The sequence below is a fragment of the Anolis sagrei genome, chromosome 2 (genome assembly GCF_037176765.1).
Source record: "Anolis sagrei isolate rAnoSag1 chromosome 2, rAnoSag1.mat, whole genome shotgun sequence".
Classification (NCBI taxonomy): domain Eukaryota; kingdom Metazoa; phylum Chordata; class Lepidosauria; order Squamata; family Dactyloidae; genus Anolis; species Anolis sagrei.
Window position 1 is genome coordinate 154,148,230 of NC_090022.1, and position 15,081 is coordinate 154,163,310.

The 15,081-nt window shown below is 40.5% G+C and overlaps 1 protein-coding gene across 3 annotated transcripts in view; it reads left to right on the forward strand.

The window, feature by feature from the left end:
* The window catches only part of CPLX1 (complexin 1), a 205,961-nt gene that overhangs the window by 3,770 nt on the left and 187,110 nt on the right, over positions 1–15,081 (forward strand). Inside the window, exons 1-2 of one of the 3 annotated variants that reach the window (XM_060763727.2) lie at positions 8–239; positions 2,548–2,662. In XM_060763727.2, the coding sequence (XP_060619710.2) occupies positions 2,632–2,662 (31 nt within the window). In that variant the 5' untranslated portion in view covers positions 8–239; positions 2,548–2,631. Of the gene's footprint in view, positions 1–7; positions 240–2,547; positions 2,663–15,081 lie in introns of those variants that run through there. The other 2 variants (XM_060763726.2, XM_060763728.2) reach the window with 2 other exon arrangements.

Below are 15,081 nucleotides of genomic sequence, written 5' to 3' on the forward strand. Positions count from 1 at the left end.
TGATAAAAAGAGGGAGCCGTGAAAGTCAAGGCGCTGCCGCCGCGCGTCCTTGCTTCCTCCCTCGCTTTGCTGCCTCATCCTGGTCCTGTCCGGAAAAGAAAGGGAAGAGAGAACTTCTTCCTGGCCCTGCCCGGAAAGCCCACGCCTTGTCACGCATGGACCCGGCCGATCGCGGGAGAAAGAGGACCCACTAAAGGAAGAAACGCGGAGAGAGAGAGAGATCCAAGGCGCCCAACGAGGTATCACTCTCGGTCTTTGCCGCCTATTCTTATTGCTGGGCTGGGAGCTCTCCAACGTGCTGAAAGCTCCCGCATTCGCTTGGCTCAGGGAAGTGTCCTTGGTGCTGAACGCTCCCATTGCTCCCCGCTGAGAGCAAAGCAGGAGGAGGTTGTGAGTGCGGGTAGTAGCCTAAAGGAAGGGGGAAACGACCCAACGGCACAGCACCCCCCTCCTACCCCATACGCTCTCTGAGTTTGGATGTATGGGTCAAGCACCCAATGTCCCCTCCCAAAAGCTGGAAGGATTGGCAGGAAACAGAGACTGCAAAAGCTTTGGGGTACCTCCCTGCAATGGTGCAAAATCCAACGCCTGGGGAAGCCCCCTCTCTCTCCCCCTCCTTATTGGATCCTCATTGGCATTTGAACCATGTCTCCGGCTCTTTTTGGTGCAGGCGACGATGCATCAACTTGTCACAGGAGTGCGAGAGCTCTGTTTCTTTCAAGGACAGAAGTTTGGAAAGGGAGAAAGGGCCAATCGATGCAGCATTGTAGCATATCCTCTCTAGATTTCATTTTTTCTTTTCTCTATCTAACTTAATGAATGCTCCCCCTCTCCTTGTGGGGTTAGTAAAGCAAAGCTTAGGAACCCCCTATGGCTCAGTGGATTAAATCACTAAACTGCTAAGCTTGTTGACCAAAAGGTCACAGGTTTGAATTCGGGGAGCAGTGTGAGCTTCTGCTGTTACCCCAGCTTCTGCCAACCTAGCAGTTCAAAAATGTGAGTAGATCAATAGGTACCACTCCGGTGGGTCATGCTGGCCACATGTCCCTGGCGGTGTCTACAGACAACACTGGCTTAGAAATGGAGATGACAAACAATGTGAAAATTGCTTCTTGTACTGTATCTTAAAAGAGAAGACCTGGGGGAATGGGCCATTTTTGAGGTGAAGAATCAGGACTTAAAAGCCAAGTGTCACATATGTAACACTTCCCCAGAGTTGGACATGACTGGACTTAATGTCGGGGAAAAACCTTTATCTTTACCTTTACCTTTACCTTTATCTAAAAACTCAAAATTTTATTTTGTTGGCTCTGCCGAGTCATGAAAACTGCCTGTTCTTGCTTGGCGGCAGCACAACCAAACTGTAATCGCTTGTATTCACTTCTGGAGTTCCAGTCCTGTCCAAAAAATGCATCAGAAATGCTGAGTAATATGTACAATGTTGCATGTTTGTGTAGAGGAAGTGGACAGGTTTTGCTGTCCAGTTAACCACCTTGGGGTTGTTGCGCTAACTTAAAAATCTGTGCCGCAGTTTCCTCCCGTCTCAGTAGTGAGAATCATAGTGCCTCATTGCTCAAGTAAAGTTCCCAGTGACTTTTAGCAGAATTGATCTCAGCTTCTTCTCCCCAAAAGGAAGAATATATTTGTCTAGCATTAGGATTTTTTCCCCAGTATGTGATATTGATGTAACTCCACTAGCCAATTTGCATTAAATCTCTCCCTCCCTGCCTCCCTCCTTGCCCTCCCCGCTCTCTGTCATAATGTGGTGTTTGATATTTAACTCAATTTGACTGGAGTGGCTCTCCTGGTCAATGATGCAGACATGAGGTTGTCCATTAAGAGTGTCTGGCAGAGAAGGCTGCTGCTGAGTTTTCAAGAAGCACAAGGGCTTCAACCTTCAAATGCCCCCCAAGAGCTGCTTCTGCTCTTATTAGCTAGAGCTCCCCATCCCACACACACATTTCTTTTCGAAAGGATTGCTGAAGTTGCAAATGTTTAACTCTTTATCAGTTGTAAAATGCCATGTAAACTGAACGTGTTCTGGGTTCAACTAGAGAGGTCAAAATGAAATGAACAGGTGTTGGGAAAGTTTAATTAACTATCTCCATGGACAAATCTGTTTACACAGCATATAAAAATCCAAGCGGGCTATTTATTTATTTATTTTTCGGAGCTTTGCTGAGCTTGGTATTCTAACAAGAAGATTTGGAATGAGTAGTATTTAATTCCAGGCATAGTTTCCTATTAATTCAGTGATATCCCATGACACTTCATGAGAAATAGATTCCCCACTTCTTCTTACTCTTTAAAGGTCATTATATCATGTGTGTGGGTATATGAGTGTGTATATATATGTGTGTGTGTGTATTGTGCTTTCTAGCTGTCTAAAACATAAACAAGTACATTTTGTGTGTGTTTGTGTGTTGAGATCTTGAGCCCAGTTGATTTCCAAAAGGCAAAGGAGATCTAATGCAGTAAGATATGGAGCTTGGGCCAGAATACTAAATACGGCTGTCCTAACGCTAATCTCTCACTTTGTGCATTCAGCTGCAGGCTGCAACTCAAGAACTTGTCACCATTGGACTTGCATGTGAAAACTGATCTGGTGAAAAGGAATCTAAAGCCATCATCATGGAATTTGTAATGAAGCAGGCTTTAGGAGGTAAGAGGAAAAAATATTATTTTACTTCTGTTTAAAGAGAAGAAGGGATTTTAAACCATCACTGTGGAATTTATAATGGGATGATAATTGATATAGCTTACCTTATAATGCAGATGCTTAGTGAAAGCATGGATTTGTATCCTCCCCCCTTATATAGTTTTATTTTCATTGCAAACTATTCCAATTTCACATTGGTAACCTTAGTAGCTAACTGGTTTCATGAAGCCTTGGGTAGACTGTTGAGTTGAATGGCTGAAACATTTTCAACCTTTCTGTGTTTCTTAATTAGACCTCTTCTGATATATTATGTAAAATATATGGTTTTTGAATGGATGCTTAGTGGGAGAACTATCATCTATCTATATCTATCTATCTATCTATCTATCTATCTATCTATCTATCTATCTATCTATCTAATATCCATCCATCCACTACCAATAGGGGGCAGCATTGAGAATTGCCTCAAGCCTATAACCGTTTCTTATGCATCCAGCATCCTTTTCTACATGCAGAGCCGCAGTGTTTTTCCCACCACTGCTCTTTACTAATGCAATATTATTTTAAAAGAACTTTAGTGAAATGTCTTCAAGAATAACGGAGAGCAAATATATTGAAACCAGACATATGGGAATTCAACCCTATATTGGTGGGGTCAGTGGGGCAAAGCCAGCATGTGTGCATTCCAAATGTAAACTTGTTTTAAACGAGTTTAACAGACATGATTAGACCAGGAACTGCAATTCTGCAGAAGACTAAGAAGGATCTCTTCTGTATAGTTGTTAATCAATTCATTGTCCTTGCAGATTGTTTATTGGGGTGAAGGGGAACCCATTTCAGTGATTTTGCTGGTTAGCACTTTTACTACAGAGGCGTGTAACAGTGCTTTGATGGCTGGTATCATTTGCAGAAAATGCTGCAGTAAGAAATTTAGTGCTGATCATTAGAGTGGTCTGTCTTGGATGGCGCCCGGTCTTTTAGTGGATGTTCTATTAGATTAATGAAGATGGTAGAAATAATGGTCAAGAAATGGTACAAATAGAAAATCGGTTGTAGGACATTGCAACTTAAGTATCCTTATGGAGGGTTTGTTTTCTCTCCTCTTTAGATTACAGTGCAGAATTTAATGTGTCTGGTCTTCATTTGGCTAGATTTGAAGGTCATGGAGAGACCTCTCAAGGATTTTGCAAGTCATACAAGGCTTAGTCCTGCTAATAGTCGGTCTGAAGTTTACATTCTCCTGTGTAGATGCAGTTTCCACCAAAAACAAATTATGAAGCCATTTACTTTGTCAGACACATTCTTATCCAATTTAATTCTTTTTTATGTGCAAGGAAATAGAGTTCTGCTTGTTTGCAAGTGATTTAAAGGAACAGTTTGATCCAGGGAATACATACACAAATAGAATGTTCATAGATTGTTTTCATTTCATTATTTTTCCCCCTTTTGGATTCTTTGGCTGTGCATGATTTCACTCTTGAATCCAATTGAGTTCAATTCGCTTTCAAGACAGAATGCATAGGTGGATTTAGCCCTTTATGGCCGCAGCTGCGTCCGTAAAGGGTAACTGGTAAAATAGCCAACTAAGCCCCTTTCCCTCTCTGCCAATTCCTCAATGCACACCACATTACAGCATATTGGCCATTGCACAGATTAGGAATTTCTTGCCCACCAGATGTCGAGCATCTTGGTGCTTTGGCATGCACATTATTCATGCTGTGTGGATCAGTGGGGGAGAAGGGAAGAACTCCATTAAGTCCTTGTTTGTTCCCACATCTTCTGTTCCTGTTTTCATACCTGAGTGGATTGTAGCTGCAACAATGTTTTATATTTTTATTTGATATGAAAATACCATACTGTCTATCTCTAAAAATTCATTTCCCCTAAATTGCTTGGATTGATAGTACTAATTTAACCTTGTAAATCCAAAGCCCATCTGCTTAGAAATAAACATCAGTGTAATTTATGGTGTTTATTCTTACATAAAATTGTAGCTGGTGATGATTGTATCCTCAGTAGCAAAAATGATATAGAGACATCATGCGTTGCATCCCTGAACATTTATATATATATTTAAAAATATTTTAATCTAAATTGATAATATTAATTTACCTTCATGAATCCAAAGCACAGCTACTGAGGCAGACACACATGGAATTCATTGGATTTGCTTCTGTGTAAAAGTTATGATGATTTACATGGTGGCACCACAAACGTGTTGTTGTTGTGTCCCTTCAAGTCATTTCCAATTTATAGTGACTTCATCATGAGATTGAGGGAGTGGGGGTGAGAGTATATGACTCACTCAATTTCACCAGTGGGTTCCCATGGTTGAACAGGAAATCTGGTCTCTCAAGTCATAGCCTGATGCTCAAACCACTGCATCCATGGTGGCTTTCAAGAGTACAGATAGAGTGAAAAACAATCCATAGGCCTAGAGCTAATTTCTAGACCTATTCTAAATGGTTCTGGCTCAACTTACTTGTCCAAACGTATCTCTCTCTATAGATCACCTTGGAGGTTAAGATCTTCTGGGGAGGTCCTGCTCTTAGTCCCACCTCCTTCTCAGATGTGTTTGTTGGGGACGAGAGGCAGGGCCTTCTCAGTGGTGTCTCCTCAGCTGTGGAACTCCCTCCACAGTGAGATTAGATCAACCCCCTTCCTCCTGAGTCCTGACCTTTAGAAAGAAATTAAAAACTTGGTTGTGGGATCAAGCTTCTGAATAGTAATTCAGTGCCATAAGTGCAGCATGATTGGAATGGCTCCTGGACTATGACTTTGGATCTGTGTGGTTTTAATAATTGATTTTTAATGAATTGATGTTATGATTTTTTAATTGTTACAGTTTTTAAGGTATATGCTTATTGTATTTATTAGGCCTGGGTGGTTTCGTTTCGTTAATTCGTAATTTGTTAATAATTCGTTAATTTTTCCAATTACAAAACGATAATGAACCATTCTGGAGCAATCATTAAAAAAAACGAATTTTTAAACACGTTTTGTAAATGCTTCGTATTTCGTTATTGTATTCGTTTTGTTATTGTTCTGAGGTCATTTCGTTATTATTTCCGCATGTCTGGGCCAGTTTTATGGTTTAATTAGTGAAAAAAAATTATAATATCACACCAACAGTCAAGAACAGAGGGAGAGGGAAGCTTCAGAAGTTTTTGGAGGTTTTTTAGCATATTTCGCGGTCGCGTCCGCCATTAACGAATCGATTCGTTATTGTTTTGGAAATTGATTTGTTAATTTTTTACCATTTACGAAATTTCGTAAATATTGAACTTTTTAAAAGGAAAATTTTGTAATTATTTTAAATATCGAAACAAAAAAAACCCCCCAAATACAAATCGATTTTAGAAACAAATTTTTGCGTTGTTACCCAGGCCTAGTATTTATATGTTTGTTTGTATGGCATTGAATTGTTGCCACTTTGGAAGTCACTCTGAATTTGCTTGTTTGTTTATTTCATGCATTTCTACCCCCCTTCTTCCCTCCTCAGCCCATTGAGGTGAGAGAGGATGGGGTCAAAATATAGTAAATAAGGATTTTAGATTTTTTAAAAATGGACTATCTCTATTTGCATATACATACATACTTAATGAGATATCTTGGAAATGGAACACAAGTCTAAATACATCTCATCCACACATCCTGAAGGTAATTTTATGCAATATTTTTAATCATTTTATGCATGAAATGAATTTTGTGTATTTGAACCATCAGAAAGTAAAGGTGTCACTATCTTACCCACCCGGGTGGACAATCTTGCATTTTGTAGTATTTTAATTTTTTGGAATTCCAGATAAAGGATCTCAACTTGTACTAAATTGCTAATCAGAGATTAAGTAATTAGACCCTTTGGGGGGAAGCAATTGGATTCAGACCACAGCTTTCCTGCTTTAGGAGAAGGAAGAGAAACACAAGTTATATGAGGTCTATACACGATTAGCTTTTATTTGAGTTGATGTATGGTGTTAGGTCAAATACTTCATGAAAAATGCAGGATTTAAAGGCTTGAAGCAATGATACAACAGCTCTTCTTGGAACAGGGAAGCTCCAGTCAAAAGAACAGAAATACTGGAAGACCTCAAGGTGACCTTCCTGAGACCTGTGACTTTCCAGTTGTGGTGGGCATGATGGTGACTGAAAATGATGGCAGTTGTTCTCTAACATATCTAGAGAATATCGCATTGGGGAGCAGGCCCGTAGCCAGGATTTCATTTCAGGGGGATGTGTGTGTGTGAATTTTTTTCAAGGGGGGGGGGGTTCGGGGTGGGACTGAGTCTGAGTGAAAGAGGGTCTGCCCTAGCAAACCTTTTGTATCATTGCCCCAATACCCTCATGCATATGGGATATATTGAGTATGGTTATCAGATCATGATATGAATAAACATAACAGTTTAAATAATGCACCAGTAAGGCCTTTTCGCAAACCACCATGAGAATTTCGGGGGGGGGGGGGGGCTGAAGCCCCCCCAGCCTCCCAAGCCCCCCCCCCCCCAGCTACATGCCTGTTGGGGAGGACTAGTATCAAGGCACTGATTAAGTAGGAAAAACTTGGGCAAATGTCCTTTCCAGAGAAGGTTATTGGAGCCATTATTTTAATTTATTTTATTAAAATATTAATTCTTCCAGTTATTTTCCAACTTAAATGTCAATTTTAGTGAGTTGTTAGTGTTCCACTAGCCTTTGGTCTTTATCAGTGTATTAAAATATCCAAATCGTATATCCAGTGTTGATCACATTCTTGTATTAATATTCTTTTTGTGTGTGCATTATTTTGTTCACTAATTGCACCTTCCGGGCTTTTCTACTAGGTTCATTTGAGACTGAGGCCCCTTCCACACAGCTGTACAAAATCCACATTGAACTGGATTATATGGCAGTGGACTCAGATAATCCAGTTCAAAGAGGATATTGTGGATTATCTGCCTTGATATTCTGGGTTATATGTCTGTGTGGAAGGACCCTGAGACATTCTGGAATCAGTACTATTCTGGAATCAGTACATGACATCCAGACTTCAGGGTATCTTCTCAAAGTATGACTAAGATCCATTCTCTTATCACCCTTTACTGTTAAAGCTAGAGACAAGGTTTCTGGGGCATGAGCTGGCAACCCTTGGAAAAGGTGTAATGCTTTGAAATGGAAGCAGAAGTTTAAAACAAGCAAACAAAAAGCTATTCATCCATCTTACCAATCTCTTATCTATGTGGAATAATTGGGTGTTGTTTATTCTATGGATATGCTTTCATTATGCACACTCTAGCACCATTTGGGAATCTACATAGGTTTGTGAATAGATCTATCACTAGGGGTGGAATGGGTAAAAAGTTGCTTATAGCCCCTAAGTGCCTCAATCTTCTTTCTGCAGCCCCTAGAACACCCCAGAGCATCCCCAATATTTCAGAACTCCTCCCACCATTGTAATATCATGGAACCATTTTCAGTGGTGGTTTTGATCCCACCAGTCCATCCCCAACTCTTGAAAAAAAAGTTCCCCAAATGGCTGCAAATAATCCAAAAAGGAAAACAGGAATGACATCACATCACTTCTGGTTTTAGTTTTGCTTGGCATTGTGGACACCCAGACTTGTAGCTAGAAACAAATTCCATCACCTGTTTATTTGCCCACCCCGGGCCAGAGGATCACTGCATGAAGACGTCATCATATTGTGACCAGTTACAAATATGTGTCAAACAACAATTGATCCTTCTTGAAAAATAGCCTCAAAGAGAAAATATGTAACTTCAATTAATCTCACACAGAATGGGCAAACATATCTTTGAATCAGAACAAAACATTAAAATATCTAGATGTCTAAGATGATAGTGCACAGCAATGGTTGATCAGAGAATAAACCAGAAAGCAGGTGTATTTTTAACCATTATGTGATGTCCATAATTAAAAATGAAATATAAGTTTTATTTCACTAATTAAAAACTGTGGCCCTAACATTGAGGAGCATGAATATGAGGACACTATTGCCATCATGGCATTAGTGGTGACTGGTGACATTCACATCAGGAAAGTGGGGACTCCGTACACATTTTTAGTCTGAACCAAAGGGTTCTCTACAGAACTGAACGTATTTTAGGGATAAAGCTTCACAGCTTAGTTAATTTCTTTAAAGTATAGCCTGAAATCTAGTGCAGATTTACTACACCATTGTGATGGAATCTACCAACCATGGCTGTATGATGAGCTTATGGGCCTGTGGGCCTTTGCTTTCAGTCGTCTTCTTGTTGAATTGCTTAGTTACTGTATATTCATCCATCCCATTTTGAAGACCCACATTTCTTGAATTTTTCATAGATTAAATTGTGGGGTTTTGTGGCTGCCTGTATAAATTCAGAAAGCAGCAGAGAGCTGACTCCAGGTTTTCAGTTTCTCCCATTGGGCCTTTGTTCCATCTTCCAACCAGACTCATTTGAATTTTTGACCCAGTGCTTTAGTACTCAGACATATAACGTTTAAAGTAGATAATATGGAACTTGTTTGCATTTACTGGGCTAACATATTACTAATTTAGATGCCTAGGTAGTGGGAGAAATCAGCTCAGCTGGAAATGCTTAAAATATCTGAAACTCATTGGGTTATACCCTACTGGAAAAGTGTGGTTTACTTATGGTTAACTCATTGCCTTATTGATCTCTGTCTCTCTCTCTTTCGGTGTGTGTGTGACTTGGATACAGAGTTTGCAGGGTTCTGGTTTATTTGGGAAATATTTTACCAGATAGAAGTGTTATGGAAAATGGCTCAAGCTGCATTGGCTTGAGCCACCATGTTTGATAAAGAACACACACAGTGTCACTGCTAGTGTCATCCTTTCCCCCTCTCTTGAATTGATTGTGCAGTTTAGCACTGTAGACTTCACAGTTAGCCCTCTTAGCAGTTGTGTACCCCAGCAGAACCAGATAATATATTATGACAGAGCAGTCCAACAGTGATCGCACAGATTAGCAGCAGTACATAAACTGAGCTCGGGTTGATCTACCTCCATATGTTTTTTTTTTAAATAACCCAGTTCATGAACATGTTTATTTCCCATTCTGATATGGCTAAGGCTCAAATACTATGTTGGGCAGGTACTTCTGGATAGGATTCAGCATCTTGGATAGGTCCTTAAAGTTTACCCAAATTTGGTTTATCACCTCATTGACTCATCTAGACTAACAACTTAGGTTGGTGTCAACTTTGATCAGCCTCATAGTGGCTAGACACCACAGGGCTGATCTGGCTTAACCTGGGGCAAGGTTGCCATAACACAACCTTGCCCCGGGTTAAGCTATGTCAGAGAAAAACTTGAAATCTTACCTAGGAATGGGGTTTTTACTGTCAAGACAGGTGGGTCAGTTCCTAAATGGAACAAGGCATACCTGTCTTGACTGCCATCCTGTATTGCCAGCTCAAATAGCCCAAGGAGATGACAGTCTCCTGTCTCCATCCTACCCACCCTGTGTCATAGGTTTTTTTGTTTTTGTTTTTTTTAGAACTGCTGCACATCACCTACCTGATCTTTGGCACTCTGACTGATGTCAGCCAGTGCACTTGCTCACTGACTGTGATGAGGTTGGGTAAAGAGGGGGGTTCCCTCTCTCTCCTTCACATCATGCCACTGCTGACATCACCATGTAGGTCATTGCAGGAAGTTGTAAGACAGATGGTTTTGGGAACTCTTAGGTTCCCATTGTTAGCTATAGCTTGGCAGTAAGGAGAGACTCCCCCTACAACCTCCAATGCAGCTGACGGAGTCCCTGACTGGACACCACATGGGGTTCTGTATCCCAGATCCTGTATTGGCCAAACATTGCTGGTCAGTGTAGAAGGGTCCATATGGAAGGCCTCGCTGTGCATAGGAACTCTTGCAATTTGCATAGCAGCTGGTCATGCAACTCTTCCTTGTGCAGGAGATGATTTAGTAGGAAAGGATGCATAAGGTCAGCTCTGTTCTCATGTACACATACCAGTTTAAGCATATATTCAAAGTGGCAATGCAGCTTGTGTACCCCAACTTTGCTCTTCATTGCAAACTCAATCCTGTGAGTTCATCTTGACTAGGAGAGACCCATTGAATCAATATTGAATGGTGATTTAGCATATAGACAAAGCCAGTCTTTTCAATGTGTCTATTCCAGTTGGGTTATAGAATCATAGAGTTGGATCAGAACAAAAGAGCCATTCAATCTAACCTCCCTCAATACAGGAGCACACAATTAAACCACTCCTGACAGCCATCCAATTTCTGGATGTAGAATAGTCCACTATCAAACAGTTCTTTCTTCTTCCTAATATTCAGATGGAATCTCTTTTCCTACAGTTTAAAACCATTGTTCTTTGTCTAACAATAACATTTCAGCAAGGGTGCGTTTGTGGTTCATTAAGACAGGCAAGGGTATGACTAACATTAAGGATGTAAGAAATCTCACTGGGATTGGTGATACTATTTATGTGCTTTTAATTAGAGCTATGGTTCTCTGCATCTTAAAGTGGGTGGATCTTTTAAAAACAACAACAACATCAGCTTAACCAATCAGCTATCTAATTGCGGCTTTATAACTTAAACTTACTCATACAACCCTCTTGGGTATTGCATCAGCAGTGAGAATTCAGTGTGAGCTTTGGTCTCCCTGAAGCTAGGCTTGTCGCGGCTTGTAGTCTTAAAAAGGGGGACGATAGTACCTCTGAATATACTTTGTACAAATTTAGTCTGCCAACATTTTCAAAAGAGGTGAAATGAGTCAAGAAATCAATACGACGCACTGAGGCAAGGCACCCAAGACAGGTTGGAAATGTATTGAGAACAAATACAACTGTATTTTCCCACTTTGGAGCAAACTGAGATTATAATAACAGGTTCAGCCTCAATTGATTGGTTTGACAATTTTAAATTAGCTAATTCCAAACTAGTCAGACTCAGTCACTGTGCAAAACACATCAATACAAAACAAAAAAAAAATGAAATGTACCACCGCCTTTTCATGTGCATCTTAGCCTCTCCCTTTGTCATTACCTAAAAATGATGATGAACCTGCTGAAATGAGGTACTTATCGAGAATTTGCAGCACAGTTTGAATCCAGGAGCTTATTTGCAGCAATATTGACCTTGAAACAATGTCAAATTTGCAGCCGGCATTGAGGCAGCTGTTGGAATTTAGAGTGATGCAAGGTTAAGAAAACAAATGAAACACACAAAACGATCATGGAGCCAAGGAGGCCACAGAAGATGTTTTGAGAACAAATGAATTGGAAGATACAATAAAGCCTATAGAAACAGGGCAGGTTTGAAACATTTGTTTGCTTCATGTGCAAACACAGATCGGTGCTTCCCTCTTATAGAGTATGACAAAATAAGGGGAATATATTGAATAGCGGACAGTTTGATAGCCTATTACAGACATCATAATACCATATTGTTATCTGGCTTCAAGTTAACATAGATTTATGGTGACTCTATCGTAGGGTTTTCCTTGGCAAGATTTATTTACAGAAGGTTTACCACTGTCTTTCTCTGAGGCTGAGAGAGTGTGACTTGCCAAGTGGGTTTCCATGAGTGAGTAAGGGATTCATATCCTAGTTTTTAAGGCTCATCTACAGTGTAGAATGACTGCAGTTTTACATCACTGTAACTACCACGGTTCAATGCTAAGGTATCTTGGAATTTGTATCATGGTGAGGCACCAACGTGCTTTATCAAAGAAGGCTAAAGACCTTGTAAAACTACAATTCCCATTTATTTATTTGTCATGTCAGGGCAACCAGTCAATTGTATTACATTTCTAACAGAACAAAACAAACAGACAGACAGATAGACAAAACACAAAATTTGCAAGTTTGATAGTTGATTGAATGTCCTTTGACCAATATCTGGCCACTTGGAGTGCTTCTGGTGTTGCTTCAAGAAGGTCCTCCATTGTGCTCAGGGTGCATTGCAGCAGGTGGTCAGTGGTTTGCTCTTCTCCACACTCGCATGTCGTGGATACCACTTTGTGGCCCCATTTCTTGAATTTGGCTCTGCATCTCGTGGTGCCAGAGCGCAGTCTGTTCAGTGCCTTCCAAGTCGCCCAGTCTTCTGTGTGCCCGGGGGGAGTCTCTCATTTGGTATCAGCCATTGGTTGAGGTTCTAGGTTTGAGCCTGCCACTTTTGGACTCTCACTTGCTGAGGTGTTCCAGCGAGTGCCTCTGTAGATCTTAGAAAACTATTTCTAGATTTAAGTCATTGACGTGCTGGCTGACACCCAAACAGGGGATGAGCTGGTGATGTCTCTGCCTTGGTCCTTTCACTATTGGCTGCTACTTCCTGGTGGATGTCAGGTGGTGCAATACCGGCTAAGCAGTGTAATTTTTCCAGTGGTGTAGGGTGCAGACACCCCGTGATAATGTGGCATGTGTCATTAAGAGCCACATCTACTGTTTTAGTGTGTTGAGATGTGTTCCACACTGAGCATGTGTTCCACAATTCCCATGATTCCATGGCATTGAGCCATGGTAGTTAAACTGGTATCAAATTGCATTCATTCTACACTATAGATGCACCCCAAGAGTTAGTTCCAACATGTAAACAACTACATTATGCTAGCTCATATCTATTACCTAAGGCAGTACCTAGACATTGGTTCCAGTATATTTCAGAATGGATATCGATAGAATTTATCTGTACACTGTAAAGCCAGAGTAGATATCTATAGGCTGGGGTAGTGTATTGTATAGAATAGTATAAGGGATGCATTTATCTAGAAGGAAGCAAAGTGTATCCCCTTTTACCTGCACGTATGCACTTCCAGACAGGTGTACACATATCAATTCTCATCCTCCAGTGGCATTAGATCATGCAGTTAGGTAATACTGCTGCACTGTTCTACTTTTGGTATATGCTTAGATAATAAATAGGCATAAGAAGCTGAACAGAATTGTACAGAGCAAAAGGAATTAAATTTCAAGCGGGGTAGTGAAGAATGTACCATAATATGTATTCACACCAAAGTTTGCTAGAGGGTGCCTTCTGTGATGATTCCCTTTCTTTTTCTCTCCCTCCTTCCACACCTTTCATTCTGTAAAACTATACAAACTGTAAGCAATAGTCACATAAATATCCTCAAGAGTACTTCATTAGGGATCCCAGTGATTCAGATAGTGAAGTGTGAGTAGGATGTAGAAAGAATTGCCCTGTACAGTTTACAAACACAGCTTGGAGATGTAACTTTGGGGGTAACAAATAGTAATTTCCCTAACCATCTTTATGTCTAATTTTATAACACAACCCAGTCCCAAACTGTTTTTTAAAGGTTTCCTTCACCCATAGGATTGACCACAGAGACCATTCATGCAATCCCTTCATTAAAATCAGTCAATGTCTTCTCAGTCATGGCCCCCATTTGAAGAACACCCCTCAGAAACAGGAGACACATTAGGCTTTCTCTCTGTTTACTTTCAAGTGGACTTTCTTTGAATGTCATTATAAGATTTCAACTTGTTTTTCACTTCCAAAAGTCAGCTTTTAGATGTTGATTCTATCTACTTTAGATGGTGAGATGCTTTTTATTGATCTAGCCAAAATTGCTTTGCCTGGCTGTTGTTACTTAGATGTTTTATACACTATTGATTTTAATTATTTATGAGACCATCTGCAAGCCACCTTGATAAAACATTTCTCTTGAAATTGGACAAGCTTTTTCTCTAAAGAAATGATACAGAAGGGCACACTATACCTATTAATTTTCCTCTCCTAAATAGTAAATGCCATCTGCTTGTGGTCTTCCAGCCCAGCTCTTTCTGAGCAAATACAGTTCTTAAAATCTCTGCTAGGTGGCATGGCAAACCACTTCAGTGTGTGCTTTGTGACTTGAAAGAGATGTGTTAAGTTCTGGTCAAATCATCCATAAGAGCAGTGTTTCTCGTCTTGCAATATTCTCTTTTAAAACTATTCTTTGGATGCTGCACTTGATGCACAAGAAATGCAAGGAGCAGAAAGAGAAAGAAAGGGGAAATATTGCAAGCTAGAGAAAGAACAATGTTAAAGAAAGTTAAAGGAATGAAAAGTATTATTATAGGACTATGTATTTACTTAGGTGATGCCTTTTTGTCCGAGTAAGATTGTCCTCCAAGTTCAATGTTCTGGTGGTGGGTATGTAGATGATTGTGGAGCCCTATTCTTGACCTGCATGCTCTCCCACAATGAGGGCATTGGCTTCCTGGTGGAAGGTGGTCCCAGTTGGGGATGGCTTGACACAGCTTCCTCTTGGCACATTTCTCTCTTTTGTCCTCCATTCGTGCCTCTTCAAATTCTACAGCACTGCTGGTCACAGCTGACCTCCAGCTGGAGCAGTCAAGGGCCAGGGCTTCCCAGTTCTTGCTTTCTATGCCACAGTTTATAAGGTTGGCCTTGAGCCCATCTTTAAATCTATTTTCCTACCCTCCA